Below are 17,371 nucleotides of genomic sequence, written 5' to 3' on the forward strand. Positions count from 1 at the left end.
AAAAAGCAATAAAATAGGACACAAATTGTTTTTTAGAAACCTGAAGGCTCCACTTGAGAGACATTACCTGGTCCCCATGCTTCTGCTTTGGGCCCCTCATCTGCTCCAACAACAGTAAGCCCCTGTTCCAAGTCAGGTGTCACTCCCCGGCTGGGCACCCTCCAGCACCCCACCCCACTTGGCATGTGACGCAAACTGTGTGGGATGGCCCCAGGCTGCCACACGGGCCTGCTGCTCTCCCTCCCACTCCACCCAGCTTCAGCAGCTCCTGGCACTAAGGAGCCTACTCCTGGGATGTGTTTCCCCACCAGCCTCCCTTCTCTCCTTCTAACCTTTGTTCATGGACATCTCCCAGGTCAGGTTTCCTCACCCACTCCATTTAAAATGGCAACACTCTCTCCCAGCATCCTGACACCCTATATATTCTGCCTGTTTCATTTCACATGATCTCCCTCCCTCACCCCACCAAAAGTATCAGCAGAGATTCTGAGCTGTTTTGTTCACTGCTATGTCCCCACTACCTAGAAGAACGTCTGACATGCAACAGATTCTCAGTGAATACTTGTGAATGGAGTCGGGTGATTAGTCATGGACAGGACTAACCAAACAGAAACAAGGAGTTGAGGAGTGTACTGAACAGAGCTATCAGCCAGGTACTGTAAATTATGACAGGATTACTGGTAAACCCCAAAAGCAAGTGGTACTGCAGGGATTATACAAACACTTTCACTCCAGGCGCACTGGCACCTGCCTTTAATCCCAGTGGCTTGGGAGGCTGAAGCAGGAGGATTCCAAGTTCAAAGCCAGCCTCAGCAAATTAGCAAGGTCCTAAGCAACTTAGTGAGTCCTTGTTCAAAATAAAAAATAAAAAGGGCTGGGACATGGCTCAATGGTTGACTGCCCCTAGGTTCAATACCCTATATCAAAAACAAAAACAAACACATCATTAAGAAAGAAGACAGGATTTAAACTTATGAAGAAGCGGGGGGGGGGGGGAAGGTGGGAAAAAGAGAATAAATCTTAAAATGCAAATGGGGGAGAGAAAAACAGAGGGAAGAGGGAAAAGGAAAAATAAAATCACTGTAGACAATTAGTGCTCAATAACTATTCACAGTAACACCCAATTCTGTGCCCCACGCAACCCCTAAGATAAGCAATGGTTCAGGTGAGACTCCTCCTTTTCAGGATGTGAGCTGGGTCCCTGAGCCCTTATAGGCAGGGCCCTCCCGCTGACTCTGGGTCTAAATGCACTGAAATGACCCATGACCTATGGTCTCAGAGGAATGGTTCTAACACGTGTACCTGTTGTCGAGGCTGGAGTATCTCCCTTCTGCTTTTGGAGCTGTGACGAAGGCTGTTTGGATTCTTTCATTACCTCTGACACACTAGAGATTTTTAGTGGACCGGATTGAATCTTGGAAATGAAAACATTAAACATTTAAGATGTAATCCTGTTTTTAAAAATGGTAGCATAGAGTAATATTTAAAGTCAAATCTTTCAGGCTTTTAAAATAAAGTTATCAACGTTTGCAACTTATGTTTTATTAACCAAACTGAGAGAAGCCATCATCCCTCGCCCACATTTCAGCAGCACCAAAGGCTTCTTTTCAGACAGCTGAGGGGTCCACTTGGCCTCCCTTTCACATGCCACTGTTTTCACAAGCACGACACCAAGGAATTTCCACTCCTTCCCGAATCACATCACGGTGTCTTCTGCACAAGGCTCAGAAGTAGATGACTGGTTAGAGGCATGGAGTCAAAATGAAAGCCAGCTGTTTCTTTGTTCTCCAGGATTCCTGTGACTACACACTAAGTTACATGACTAATTCGCAAGCAAGACCTGCTCTCCTCTCTCCCAGTTACTGCCCACCTTCAATGTAAGGCACTATTCATCAAGAGGACTGCAGGTGACTTGCTGGAGAACACTGCTGAGTGAGGAATGCTTACGCTGACCACCTATGCTGTCCCTACTTTTTCCCAGGACTTGGCAGTGGGTCTTGTGAATCCCTAAGATGACTGCTGAACAGAAGGAGTTCTGAAATATACCACTAGAAATATGTCCATTTTCTCAACTAGAAATATAATCATTTTCTTTTTATTAAAATGTTATTTTTGCCCCAGCACTGCAAAGAAAAAAGTTACTTTTGAAATCAGGAAACACGCACTCACTGTAACAGGCAAACTAATGTCAACATGCACGAGTGGTTGTTCCGTGCCTCACCAGCTGGTCCCCTTCCCTCCCCCACGTCTCTGCCATGAGGTGAGCCACTCTGCCATCACACACTCCTTCACCTCAGGCTCAGAAGCAACACACCCAACTGGTCATGGACTGGAACCTCCAAAACAGTCTAGGTGACCTCACAGTGAAGACATCAGGACCTGGAGAGTCCTATGGCAATTCCTTCCCTCGCCAGAGATGACGTCTCTCCATGGGCCTCTTTTCTGGCAGTTCTCTCTAGTGTTCCGCCCTCTAAGCTGCAGTCACCCTGACCTCCCTAGACACAGCTCTACCTGCTCCACCCTGTAGACTCCCAGGTTTTGCTTGGGATTATCCTCCTATGCTACAGTCTGGAAAAACCCCCGCAAGCACCAAGAGCAGGCGGTCCTAGGGATCACCTCCAATTCCCCTCTAGCACAACTATTCTATTGGTGGACAGAGTCTGAAAACTTGTTTTACACAAAACACAAAAGTGCTTTTTGCCGGGTGCAGTGGTCATGCCTATGATCCCAGCAGCTCAGGAGGCTAAGGCAGGAGGATCACGAGTTCAAAGCCAACCTCAGCAATTTAGCAAGGCCCCAAGCAACTTAGCAAGACCCTGTCTCTAAATAAAGCTTATAAAAGGGCTGTAGATGTACCCCTATCAAAAAAAAAGTGCTTTACATGTTATAATTAGTTTATTTGTATTTTGTCCAGTTTTACAGATTTTTCAAGCAGCAAAGTTAAATCAGGTCCCTTGCTTCCATCTTGATTAGATACAGAAGTTCCACGGTAGGGTTTTTTTTTTTTTTTTTTTTTGTACCAGAGATTGAACTCAGGGACACTCAACCACCCACATCCCCAGCCCACATCCCCAGCCCTATTTTGTATTTTATTTAGAGACAGGGTCTCACTGAGTTGCTTAGTAACTAGTTTTTGCTGAGGCTGGCTTTGAACTCGCGATACTCCTGCCTCAGTCTCCTATGCTGCTGGGATTACAGGCCTGTGCCACCATGCCCAGCTCCCACTATAGGTTTTTAAAAATGGAAATGATAATCATTTTTTAATATAAATGTTAACTGTATTTTATAATAATATTTTTAAATGATGTGCTACTGAATGCAACCTGTGCCAGTTAAAATGTAAGAAAATTAAACATTTTGTCACCATTCAAAAATAGTTTGTGAGAACAAATGGCAAGATTGAAAACAAGTTATGATATAATGCTAAAATTTGAAAAAACATTATGTTTAAATAAGTAAAAAACTGTTCATAAAACTTTATGTTTAGAAAAATAAAGAGTAGCAGAAACAACACTATATGCACTACAGAGTAAAATCACAGGTAATCATATTTCTTGCAGATTTTCGGTATTTTTCAGCTTTTTGTTAGGTATTATTTTTATTATAAGAAAATAATGTTTTGAAAAAAAAAAAAGTCTCAAAGGGCACTGGGTTAAAGTTTCAGAAATTCAGCAACAGACTCTGGGCCAAAAGTATGCATTTCATAATCACAGATAGTAGTTAAAATTCTGAATTTAGGCAACTGTAGGTTTAAATGTTTTAATTTTTATGACTTTGTCAAATTTTAAATTTAGCTTTCTAAATGCATCAACAACTCTATGAAAACCATATTAAGCAAATGCCATATTTGCCAAGTAACAAAGCAAAATTATGTGTGTGTATAATATGTAACTATATACAATTCTTCCCTTAAACTAAAATATGGTTATATTATAAAAATTAACACGTAATCTGATTTTTTTTCCACTCAACAATATATCACGAACATTCTCTTCCAAGTCAAGAATCGTTTGGTTGCGTACTATCTTCAAGTAAGGGTATCCCCAATTTAGCCAACTAGTTTACTTACAGACATTCAGTTATTTCCTGTTTTGTTTTAGCTCTACAAACATCACAGCAATGAACGTCCTTGTCCGCATACCTGAAGAGCAGCCACTGCTGAGGGCTTGTTTGACTGACTGACTGACTACCTTGTGATGCTGGGGATCCAACCCCAGGCCTCATGCACTGCTTCTCTACCACAGTCCAGCTGTTACTCTTCTCCCCACACCCCCCACCCCCCGCACTGGTATGGAACCCAGGGGTGCTCTACCACTGACTTACATCCCAACATTTTTATTTTTTATTTCTATTTTTTTAAATATTTTTTTTTAGTTGTAGATGGATACAACATCTTTATTTATTTATTTCTAGGTGGTGTGGAGGATTAAAACCAGTACCTCACATGTGCAAAGCAGGTGCTACTCCTGAGCTACAGCCCCAGCCCTTTATTTTATATTTTGAGACAAGGTCTTTCTAAGTGGCTCAGCCTGACCTCAAACTTGCAATCCTCTGGCCTCAGCCTCCTGAGTAGCTGATTAGAGATGGGTGCCACTGCGTCTGACTCCTCATTTCTAGTCCTATGCCAAACCCTGTTTCATTCAAGCAGCACTATAACAAAATCAACATCTGGAAAAGTGTCCTCTGACCCTCCCTACCCCAACACTTTTCCAGAATGTTCCTGGCTAGTCTTAAACATCATTACTTTGTCCATATGAACTTTAACAAAATTTCTTTCTTATTTATTTATTTTTGGCAGTACTGGGGATCAAACTAAAATCATCTCATCTACTTCCTTACCAATTAGGAAAATCCATTAGAATTCTTACTAGAGCTGTGATAGTGATTATATGTGTGTGTATATGATAAAAGGACTTCTCTCAAATATATTCATATTTAAGAAAAATTTGAATGAAATAGATATGAGAAATGACATTTTTGAATATTAAGTTCCACCAAAGGGGCTGGGGCTGTAGCTCAGTGGTAGAGCATTTGCCTCACAGGTGTGAGGCCCTGGGTTCCAACCTCAGCACCACATAAAAATAAATAAATAAATAGATAGATAGATAGATAGATAGATAGAGAGGTAGATAGATAGTATTTATTAAAAAAAAAAAGTTTCACCAAAGAACATAACATGTATTCATTTAGATAAGTCCTATTCCACGTCTCCCAAAGATTCTGTTTTAGTAAATAATCATGCTGTTACTATAAGGGTTAACATGAAAATGCATATGAAATGCATAGTTTTTGAAAGCAACAAGTTGGTAACAATGCACAATAGTAGAATAAATGTTTTAAAAATAAAAACACTAATACCATGAAAATTCAGCTGAAGAGCAGATGCACATAGGCCCATGCAGTGAAGGACAGAGGCAAAGAAGTGAAGCCCCTGGGTGGAAGACGCCCTCAGGAAAGGGTGCAAATTCAAGGGACTTCTGTTTGCTTCTCTGCTGTAACCAGGGCTCTTAGAACAGGACCTGGAACTAACTGCCACTTTACTAACACGGAAGTGTGGAAAATACAAGGCCTTTTTGTAAAGCCAACTGGAATAAAGCTGAGGGTTTACACGAGAACCATTCAGACCTAGACTGCCGGGGTACCACATAGCAGCCCACTCACAAGCAAAGACCACTGACCCGGCAACAAAGGGCCCGAACGGCTGCGTGCTCCTTACTCAGAGTGCAACGACCTCTAAGGGCACTCTACCTTTCAGTCTATGGTTAAAGAATAGAAAATGTGCGAACACTCCTATAAGTGGCATCATGAATGTGATAGTGCTGATTTTACAAGGCTCTCTGGCACTGACATGTTTCAGGAGGAGAATCTAGGAATGGAACTGGGAGGAAGATGGGAAAGACTGTGGAGAGAGAAACAGGTCTAGATCAGAAGATAATTGGATATAAAGTGACAAAGGCCAGAATAGGGTGAGGACAGTGGTGACAAAAGAAAAGGAATATAAACAAGATAGGAGACTAGGAGAAAAAGGATAATGATGAAGAGAATTCTACACCAGCAACCTGACAGCCTGGGACTACCCTCAATTCAAAAAGCCAATCAGAGGACTGGGAGTGGAGCGCAGTGACGCTCAAGGCCTGAGGCTAATCCTCAAGACCACCAAAAAAAAAAGCAAACCACGAGAAATGTGATTTTTGAGGTGGTGCAGTGTAGCCATGCCCAGCTATCCAAGTGGCAATACTCTGTGAGATACCTAAGCAGAATGGCAGGATCCCACAGTCATCTAGAGAAAGGGCACTCATCTTCAAAGAAGGACACCTGAAGTCCTGCTGAGCAAACAGATTCCTCTGCTATCCACTGTTCAGTCTGACCCCAGAATTGTGTGTCCCCAGAACTGCTCCCAGTCATTTCTCTGGGGTGCTATAGCTTAAAATAGACCCAGGATTTTAGATCAAATCCACAGGATTCTGCTCTTTGCAGCTGTGCAACTGTCTCCCTCTGCCACAGATATTTTAAAGTTCCAATGAAAGAATAAATGATGCAAAAGACTAGCAAGGAATACTTGAAAAAGTGGGAGTTGGGGTGGAAGTGGGGAGGAAATCTGAGAATATCTGTATTTCCAAATATTTTCTGTGTTACAGGCTTTGTCAAGACCATGTGAAATTCTGGAGAAAAGAAGACCACACAGTTCCTAAGGAAGAACTGATAAGCCACATCCAGCCTCACAGCATAAAAAAAATGTCTAATGCCGACGCCACAAATCCATGCTCGTGTGTGTGTGTGTGTGTGTGTGTGTGTGTTTAAAGAAGAAACTGTGTTTCAGTGAAGAAATATTTAAGATGATTTTTTTAAAAAGTTAAGTCTCACCAGGTGTGATGGTGCATGCACACCTATAATCCCAGCAGCTCTGGAGGCTAAGGCAGGAGGATAGAAAGTTCAAAGCCAGCCTCAGCAAAAGGGAGGTACTAAGCAACTCAATGAGACCCTGTCTCTAAATAAAATACAAAATAGGGCTGGGGATGTGGCTCAGTGGGTGAGTGCCCCTGAGTTTAATTTACCCCCTACCCCCCGCCAAAATGTTAAGCATGGTGGGGTGGGGGGAGTGGAACTCTAAAGAACATGGAAAATATTCCTGTCAACCAACCAGCATATAGCTGAAAATTCTGTGATTTTGTTTTAGAGTCTGAGAAGAACCCCTGCTGCCCACACCAGGGGGTTCGGTATCATGGCCAGTCTCCACTATATTTTTAGTGTTCCAAGTAAGAGCCTGAGAGTTGCTCAGATACAGGCTGCCCTCAACCACACTGTACCCAGTTACCTCTGCCATGCACACCTCCTCCAGTCACCCATGTAGAATGCATAGTGATCATCCTTGTGGCCCCATTCATCCTTGTGGCACACATTCAGAGTATCTGTGAAACTCCCAAAGGCTAGAATTCACCTGTGCAGATTACTACCAGCTCAGTCTGAAGAGAACTAGCATGCACCTGGCAAGCTGCACTGAATTAGACATGTGTACTATTTTCAAGATGAAAACAGCTTGCTTTATAAAACTATTCCATAGGATACAATGAAATAATGTTTAAAACTCTTACCGGCTTCTTTGGCAATGGAACATTATAAGGTGCAGAACCAAGAACCATCTCAAAGAGTCTGTCTGAGTAAGGAATGGTTTTCTCTACACTTTCTCGGAAGTGGGAGTCCCACTTGGCATATAAGATGGTACCTCCAATACCACCACCAACAAACAGCAGACCCGCTCCAGCGATCCTGCCTGCAGTCAACCTGGGTGGAAGGAATGGAAACACATACACATATTATTTCCTGGCTCTCCTGCATCTACTTGCCTCAGGGAAGGAGTCTCAAAGACCTCTGACCTCTGCTTCTCTACCCCGATTCATCATCACAGCCAAACCTCACCTTTACCTGATTTTTTTTTTTTTTTTTAAATCCTGGGGATAGAACCTAAGGATGTTTTACCACTGAACTACATCCCCAATCCTTTTTATTTTTACTTTGAAACAGAGTTTCGCTATGTACCTGAGACTAGTCTCAAACTTGATTGTCTTGCCTCAGCCTTCCCAGTTGCTGGAATTACAGGCATGTGCCACCATACCCAGCTTCCTGATTTATTTATAACATGTTTGCAATAGAATAACATTTATTTATTGGTAACAAAAAACAATAATATCTAGGACAGAAGGAATGAAGCGATCTATCTTTAACAATTAAAACCCAAGATGTTCACATTATTTCCTTTGGCTCCCCTAAAAAGAACTATTAATAATGTTTAAAGCTCCTGTTCCTTGATTAAGCACTTGTATAAATACAATAAAGTAAACCCTTTACAAACATAAGATGAAAAAATATCAAACAGAATTAACAAACTTTTCCTATGTTATAACATGCTGCTTTCAGGATGGGAACCTACTGCTATAGCATGGAAGACCACCTGGGAGGGCGGAGTGGGGTGGGAGGTCTGCCTCAATGCCTTCCAACTACCACTATCCAAAAGGAACAGCATTAGCAAAGTTTCACCTACAATAAATAATGCTCCAGAAGGCATTCCAAAAATACTATAGCCAAGTTTCAGTGTACGTACAGTAGTCTCCTTTATTCAGGGGAGACACATTTCAAAACCACCAGAAGATACCTGAAGTTGCAGACAGTAATGAATTTACATATGCTATTTTTTCTAAACATATATATCCATGATAAAGCTTAACTTATCAACTAGGCACAGTTAAGAGGATAATAACTAATAAAAAAATAGAAGAATTCTAACAATATACTATAAAGGAGGTTATGTGAATATGGTCTCTTTCTCTCCGAGTATGATTCTACTGAGCTCAACCTTCTTGTAATCATGTGAGATGTTATCTCAGTTGACCACAGTTAACTGAAACCATGGGTAAGGGGAAAGACTTCGTTCCTTAATAAAAGGTTTTAAGTAGCGATTCCTATATTCAAAGAAAACACATATATACACCACTCAGTCGCATACAGTAAAAAGCTAGGTTTCAAGGAGGCACTGCATACCCAGAACTGCTGGAAGTTGAGTATCTTCGGCATGGTCGCAATGGACGGAGGACAAGCTTCCCACAGAGACAAGTCTAGAAGAGAAAACACCACAGTTTCATTACTAATATCTTCACTGAACAAAATATTATTTTATTTTCAAAAATCAATTTTCTGCTAGGCACAGTGTGGTGCATGCCTATAATCCCAGCAACTTGGGATCCTGAGGTAGGAGGATCACAAATCCAAGTTCAGCCTCAGCAACTTAGCAAGATCCTGTCTCAAAATGAAAAATAAAAGGGTCTGGGGATGTAGCTCAGTGGTAGAGGGCCCCTGGGTTCAATTCCCCAGTACCACAAAAAAGGGGGGAAAAATCAATTTGCAATGAAAAACATTTCCAGATTTTTTTAAAATATATTTTCAGATGTTGATGGAGCTTTTTTAAAAATTCATTTTTACTTATATGTGGTGCTGAGAATTGAACCCAGTGCCTCACACATGAGGTGCGAGCGCTCTTCCACTGAGTCACAACCCCAGCCCTCCTTATTTGTTTTAATCAAAGTAAAAACATAAACCCAAGTCAAAGTAAAACACAAACCCAGGGATGGGGTTGTAGCTCAGTGATGGAGTGCTTGCCTCACATGTGTGAGGCACTAGGTTTGATCCTCGGCTACACATAAAAATAAAGTATTTAAAAAAAAAACCCAAGTGTTTCTTAACAATCTGTGGATCCCTACAATCTGTGAATTCCTTATGAATTAGCATCCAAATACTATTTGGGGAAGGTGTTGATAAACTATTCACATATATCAATTTGAAATTTCAAACTAATTGCATTGATATATTTTTTTTAAAAATGTTTTTTTTGGGGTGCCGGGGACTGAATCCAGGGGCTCACGTAGGCTGAGCAAACACTCTACCACCAAGCTACACCCTCCACCCTAAAATATTTTTTTTAAGCACGTGGAAAGATCAAATTGCAACAAGTCAGGAGGGAAATGCTTTCTCTAGGTTCCTTAATAAAATTGTGTCTAAGAGGTGGGCTTGAATGCATGCACCAGTCCTATCTACTTGGGGGTGGGGAGTGAGGCAAGAGGATTATATTCAATTAAAATCTGCTTGAGCCCATCAGTTAGAGACCATCCTGAACAACAGAAAAGGCCCCATCAGTTAAAATATTAAAAGAAGAAAAAAAGAAATTATACCTAAGAAATACCAGAAAAACACAAATTTCCCTTTCAAAGTATTTTTAGTTATTAGAAAACAGATCACATGATCACAGAACACACATGAAATGACTGAATATAGTTGCAATTTACAAATGCCTAAACATAAACAGCACAAACTTCTACTGTATTAATATATATTGAAACGAACAGATGATTTAAACATAAAGCACATATAATTGGTATTTAAAAGTAATTCTATTATTACCAAAAGTGTGGCATTCAAAACATTTCTGAACTGCTTTTAACGGAAAGGGGTGTTTTCCTTCTATTCTGCAAAGCAGGTAATAGGAAACTGAACAGCTCTATCGTCAGTAACTCCACATGTGGCTTAGGAAGGAAACACCAGGAGACCAGTGAAGCTGTCTGATGTAAGGCTGTTTTTTTTAACCTCTGAGTATGAACAGGCATTGGGGTCAAAAGTTAAGGCGCTGCTGGCAGTGGCTAAGGGGCTACCTGGAATATCAAACAGCAAGCATCCTGAAGGACACCAGACTCCAGGAAAGATGAGCTAAATTCAACACTCAAGTCAGAGAACATCCTAACTTACAAGAACAGTTTGCAGCCTGTTTTAAAATCCATCTTCCACATTCTTTTATCTTGACTGTCTACTTTCCCTTTTATTTGGCTGACGTTAATAGTTACTAGTATTAAATTAAAATCTGAAATTTCAAATCAAAATTCAAAAGCTTTAAAGGTGACAAATCTCACTTATGCTTCTGTTCCAGTTCCCCTCGCCACAGGCAGCTGATGCTATGGCCTGTTATCCAGAAATACTTCCTGCACATTACCCCTGTGCTCTCCCAGCTTCCCACTTAAACAAACAATGCCATGACCTCACAGTCCTGCAGGAAGGTTCATTTGAGAAAATTTATGTTAGGTACAGAATAGGCAAAGGCAATCCATGGTAGAAAGAAACACAAGTAGTGGCTTATGCGTGTGGAGATTGAGAGTAACTGGGAAGGGGCCTGGGGAAACTCTTATGAGTGATGCTAATGTTTTACTATCTAAAGGGTCCTACAGCTTTTGGGTTGAATTGTGTCCCCAAAAGATACATGTTCATACAAGTATTTGCATTTATCAAACTTCAGAAAGTGAACATTTAAGATTTCTGCATTCTACTGTTAATTCTACATCAAGAGAAATACAATGCTAAAAATACATTATGTATTTTAGCATAATGTTAAAATATTAAAAGAAGAAAATAAGAAATTATACCTAAGGAATACCAGGTATAATTATGTGTGCATATATACGTGTGTGTGTGTATATATATATATATATATATATATATATACACGTATGTACACGTACACACACACACACACACACACACTCTCTCTCTCTCTCTGTAATTTTTATTGGGTTACCATCAAGAATTTAAAATTAGCCAGGCACAGTGGTGCCTGCCTGTAAATCCCAGCAGCTCGGGAGGCTGAGATAGGAGGATGGCGCGTCCAAAGCCAAGCTCAGCAACTTAGTGGGGCCCTAAGCAACTCAGTGAGATCCTGTCTCGGAATAAAATATAAAAAGGATACAGTTCAGTAGCTCAGTGGTAGAGCACGTGCCAGGCCCTGGGTTTGATTCTCAGAACCACATAAAAATAAATATATAAGATAAAATTATTATATCCATCCACAACTGGGAAAAAAAAAGATGCAGTTCAGTGATTAAGTGCCCCTGGGTTCAATCCCCTCACCAAAAAAAAAAAAAGAAACTGGGTGGAATGTAATATAGTCCCAGCTACTCAAGAGGCTGACTGGGAGGATCACTTGAGCCCAGGAGTTTTGAGTTCAGCCTGGGCAATGCAGTCAGATGTCATTTAAAAAAAAAAAAAAAAAAAAAAGAAATGTAAGAATTTTTAACAATGTAATAGAGGTTGACAACAATTTTTATTAGTACAAATGTGTTTGTATAAATTTGTAGTTGACCAAATATAATAAGTACACAACATATAAAGTTAATAAATATAATAGTTATCTTTTTATTTAGTTCTATCTTACATCCCTGCTTTCTTTCAGAGATTGAAAAAAGAAACCCTCACATAGGAACTCATGAGCCAAAGAAACTGAGGTGCTCCTATTGGCTACTACCTATTTCTGGCACTTGTCACAGAAGGACAGATGCTCCTCCACTCACAACACAGCTCCTTCTTCACCACTGCAGAAGCCCCTGCTCTAGTCATAGGTCCACCAAGGCCCAGTTCTCTAGTTCCACAATCAGGTCCCTCTACCCTCCGCCCACTCCTCCAAGGTAGGTGTTCTAGTGGATTCACTCATGTGAATCAACTTTCTGCTAGAGTAGACATTACTGTTCAACCTTCCTCCTTCCCCCAGGGTCAGAAGTACTTTTCAAGGCAAAGTCATCAATCGGAATCAACATCCTGAATATTCAGGGGATATTCCCTCATGCCACATTCTCCCTCGGCTTGTACTCTGCATCTTAAAGTACTTTATATAAGAGGGCTGGGATGGGGCTCAGTGGCAAAGCACTTGCCTAGTAGGTGCAAGGCCCTGGGTTCAATCCCTAGCCCCTCCCCACTCGCACAAAAGTATTGTATATGACAATTTACACAAACTGCATAACACACAAAAAAAGTGCTTTTCAGTAATAATCCTAAGCTCTGGACACCGACCTTAACGGGGCTTCTACCAGGACCACTCAGAGAGGACAGAAACTCTTCAGAAGAACATTTGCCCACAGAAGTAACTGAGACAGGGATTTTTCCTCTATGAAATAAAAAGAATTGTTGGGCAATTCCAGATGCTAGCCAGAAAGAGAAAAGGATCAGGTCCTAGAACTAGTGTCTCTAACTACGTACAGCAAGGTTAGGTAGCCATTGGAAAAGTGTCCAGACATGGGATTTTTACATTGGCAATTTAAAATATACAATCCACTGTTCTTTATTTGATCAAGTTTAACAGGGCAATGACCACCACCACACCCCCCCGCCCCAAAAAAAAACAGTTGGACTCACTAAACTATTTACCAGACCACCCCTTCCCTGTGCTGCTGTTCCATCCACAGGTCACTTCATTTCAAGTCACATTTTCTGAGATCCCTTTAACAATAACATCGTCTTTCTACTTCAAGTTGTTCAGTCAAAATAATCTGTTTCTCCAAAGGGGAATGGCCTCTCTTTGAGATCTTGCCTCTTGTCAGTCTGCCCTGAAGCCTCTGCTGGCCCTGCACCGCAATTACCATGGCTGGGGTCAGCAGCACCAGGAGGCCTAGCACTGCCTTTGAGCTCCTCCATGTCCCATGATGGTGGCCCCCAGTGCCCAGTTCAGGCTGGTGTCCACCTAAATTCTTCTACAACCTTGACTTCCTATTCTGTCCCACTGATCTACCTATTCATAACTAAAAGCAAACTTTTAACAAGTAAATCTTAGAATTAAGTTTATAATCTGGTAAGGTTAGTCCTCTCACACTATTTTTTTTTGGAATGTTTGTGGATATTGTTGCTTTTTTAAAGGTTACCTTAAATTTTAACTTTTTTCATAAAACATTGATAAGAAATTTATTTTATGTACCACCATGAAAGAAAAAACTGTTTCTATTAAATGACACACCATAAATTATAAAATGAACCCTGATTTAAAAAAATAAAATGTGAAAAAATTATCTTTTCTGGCCAAAAGAAACCCAAAATGGTGACAAAAGGAGTTTCACTTCTATTTGGAAAAAAAAAAGAATAGAAATCACTTTATCATAATATTTTTTTTTTCCCTTGATACTGAGGACTGAGCCCAGGGGCACTTTACCACTGAGCTATATTCCCCAGCTCTTTTTAATTTTTATTTTGAGTCAGGGACTTACTAAATTGCTGAAGCTGGCCTTAATTTACACTACTCCTGCCTCAGCCTCCTGAGTTGCTGGGATTACAAGCATGCACAACTGCGCCCAGCCTTTACCTACTTTTTATTTTGGTTGTCTTTCTAAGGTTAAGTTGTAAGAGTTCTTTGCCTATTCTAAACACTAGACTCTAATCAGATATATAATTTGAAAATATTTTTTCCTCATTCTTTTTACTCTTGAGTGTCCCTTGGTGCACAAAATTTGAAATTGTAATGAAACAAAATTTATCTTCTATTTTCTTTTATTGCTTGTGCTTTTGATGTCATATCTAAGAAGTCCTTGCCAAATACAAGGTTGGCTTCCAGAGTACTCTCTTAAGTACTGTTACAGTATCTCTTTATTTGTAAATATTGGCTACTTTTTAGTTCTTGAATTCCTTTTTATTAATAATGATCTAGGATTTTAAAAGAAGAATACTGTTTCAAAGAAATACGCCTGAACATATAACTTTGTAATAAGAGTTATAAAGTTATCACTGCTGTTCCTAACCTGCAGAAACATGATTTTAACAAAAAACAAACAAAAAGGAAGAGAAAACATCCAATCCTCTAGTAACGTTCTTACAGGGTTCCTTTATTCCCTTAGTTCTACCAAATTGAAGTGAACATATGAAAGAAATCACACTGCAACATCACAACCTTGATGTGAAATCTGTAACAACAGACTTCAGAGGAACCCTACCTGCAGGTTCCAGGTTTCCTCCACTGACTCTGCTGGTTGCCATATTTGACTGTTTGGTGTGTCTTGTCATAAGGATTCCTTCCACCAAAACCAAAGGCACCCAGAAGTTAATGGCCCCTTGCACACTTGGTATACAAATTAACACATAATGTAACTTTTACTATGGTTAACTTAAAACATTTTATAAGAATCAGGCATTAGGCTGGGGATGTGGCTCAAGCGGTAGCGTGCTTGCCTGGCATGCATGCAGCCCGGGTTCGATCCTCAGTACCACATACAAACAAAGATGTTGTATCTGCCAAATACTAAAAAATAAATATTGAAAAAATTCTCTCTCTCTCTCTCTCTCTCTCTCTCTCTCTCTCTCTCTCTCTCTCCCCCCCCCCCTCCAAAAAAAAATGCATTAAGGCTAAAAAGTACATCCATTAAAAAATTCACTGAGATTGAAACTGAAGCAACATTATCTCTTAATATAAACATACTCTATGTCTAAGAGGAAAACTACTCTTCAGTTATGGCAATGGCAGACTAAACAGCACTGCAAAAGAGCGAATGTGCATCCTAGACTAAGGGAGATGCACTGTGGTTTACTCTTGACTTACATGGGTAAACTAACCTGAAACAAAAATATACTTTGGTTAATTCTGAAACGTGTCATTTTACAATACAATCCTAAAAAGCAAAACTAAATTGTGATTTATTAGTTAATTTTAAATTGTTTAGATGGTTTTGAAAAAACAAAAATAAATGTGACACTTCTTTGGTCACTGTGCATAACATGAATATTTTATATAATCTCACTCAGGTATACTAAATTATACAAGTTGTATTTCAAAATTGTTTGAAAGCTATTAGTCTAGGAATATGAAAATGAGGAGTGGTTTAAAGGATTCCAGTATCAGTATGGGCAAACAGACTGCACCATCTGCAAAACCTTTTCTAGCACATGCGGTCAGCAGCCTACCTCTACTACAGGCAATTTTAATCCTAGACTTCGGAACCTGGTCTCAGTTAAATAGGCGGGCTTAGTTGACTCTGAAGGACAACAGCGTTCCTCCCTCTTCTTTTAGGTACGTGCAGAAGAGACCAGTGCATGTGAAGGAAGCGATACCGCAACTAAGAGTAAAAAGAAAGCGCCAGAACTGAGAAGTAAACTCAGGAAGGAGTTTACAGCTCATTTCTGGAAAAGAAAGAGAACAAATAATTTTTCCTGAATACTCCCGTGTAAGGAATTTAAGAGTGAGTCCAGACTTGAAGAATAAGGTCGATACCATCTGTGATGGGTTAGTTTTGGGTCAAGTTGGCAGGTGTTTTTAGAAAAGATTTAACATTGAAATTGGTGACCTGCGGGCTAAAACTGTACTACTGGCTCTCCTGAGACTAGACCATAAGCCACACTGAAGGTGTTGGACCTTCCAACCTCCATGACCACATGAACCCACATTATCATACATAAATAAATACACACTCACATAGCCTGTTGGTTCTGTTTCTCTGAAGAGCTTAATACACCATCAGAGATTCCAAAACCAATGGGAGATTTTAAAGGAGGTCACATTTACTTATGGAGACTAAGAAAAATTCATGAAACACATTTCTTTTTTTACTCAAACGTCAAAAATACTTATTTATTAAGAATCTAGTAGAAGCCAGAGACTATTGTCAGTACTGGAAAAATGGCAGTGAACCATATGGACACAGTCCCTTTGTGGAACTTGCATGTTAAATGTAGCAAACACAAATACACATTATGATGTCAGGTAGTGCTAAGAGCTACAAAGTAAAACAAAGCAGGGTGAGGGTAAAAACAGTGGTGCAAGGAAAGAAAGTGGTCATCAATCTATTTTCTTTGTTAATTTTTAATTTTTATTTTATTTTTTTGCAGTATTGGAGATTGAACCCAGGGACACTCTACCACTGAGATACAGCCCAAGGCCTTTTTTAATTTAAGACAAAGTCTTGCTAAAATGTCCAAGCTGGCTCCTCCTCCTCAGTCTCCTGAGAGGCTGGGATTACAGCACCATGCCACCACACTCAGCACTTAAGTCTACTTTATAAGGAAGACTTCTCTGAAGAGAAGCTTATATTTGAGAAAATACCTGCACAACGGGAGTGAGCTACGCAAAGATGCATGGGAAGTTTGGGGGCAGAGAAACACCCATGAAGAGAGACATGTGCTGGAGACACCAGAGAGTAAGGCAGAGTATAAAAAATGGGATATGAAAAAAAAGCCCGGCCATAAAGGGCCTGGCAGGAGAAGTAGAGACTAGATTTCATTCCAAGTGTGATGGGATGTCACTGAAGAGCATGACAGGAACTTTTCTGTTGTTCATTTGTGGAAGTGGGGATTGAATCTAGTGTGCTATCAACTGAGGTAAATCTCCAGTCCTTTTTTTTTTTTTTTTTTTTCCAAATTTTTATTTGTAGACAGGTTCTCATTAAGTTGTCCAGACTGGCTTAGAACTTGCAACCTTCCTACCTCAGTCTCTTCAGTAGCTGGAATTACAGGCCTCTGCCAGCACACCTGGCTATGACATGTTTGCTAAAGCCCTTACAACCACTATATTAAGGACTGACTCTAGTTGGCATGG

At 40.2% G+C, this 17,371-nt stretch overlaps 1 protein-coding gene across 8 annotated transcripts in view; it reads right to left on the bottom strand.

Moving 5' to 3' along the window:
- IMMT (inner membrane mitochondrial protein) overlaps nt 1-17,371 on the bottom strand; it is a 42,914-nt gene that overhangs the window by 23,047 nt on the left and 2,496 nt on the right. For all 8 annotated transcript variants that reach the window (XM_081265025.1, XM_081265024.1, XM_081265022.1 and 5 more), the window contains exons 2-4: nt 9,037-9,110; nt 7,593-7,782; nt 1,303-1,414 (exon numbers count right to left, since the gene is read on the bottom strand). In XM_081265025.1, the coding sequence (XP_081121151.1) occupies nt 1,303-1,414; nt 7,593-7,782; nt 9,037-9,110 (376 nt within the window). The remainder of the gene's footprint in view (nt 1-1,302; nt 1,415-7,592; nt 7,783-9,036; nt 9,111-17,371) is intronic.

This window comes from Spermophilus citellus (assembly GCF_964194105.1).
Source record: "Spermophilus citellus genome assembly, chromosome: 13".
In the NCBI taxonomy this organism is placed as follows: Eukaryota; Metazoa; Chordata; class Mammalia; order Rodentia; family Sciuridae; genus Spermophilus; species Spermophilus citellus.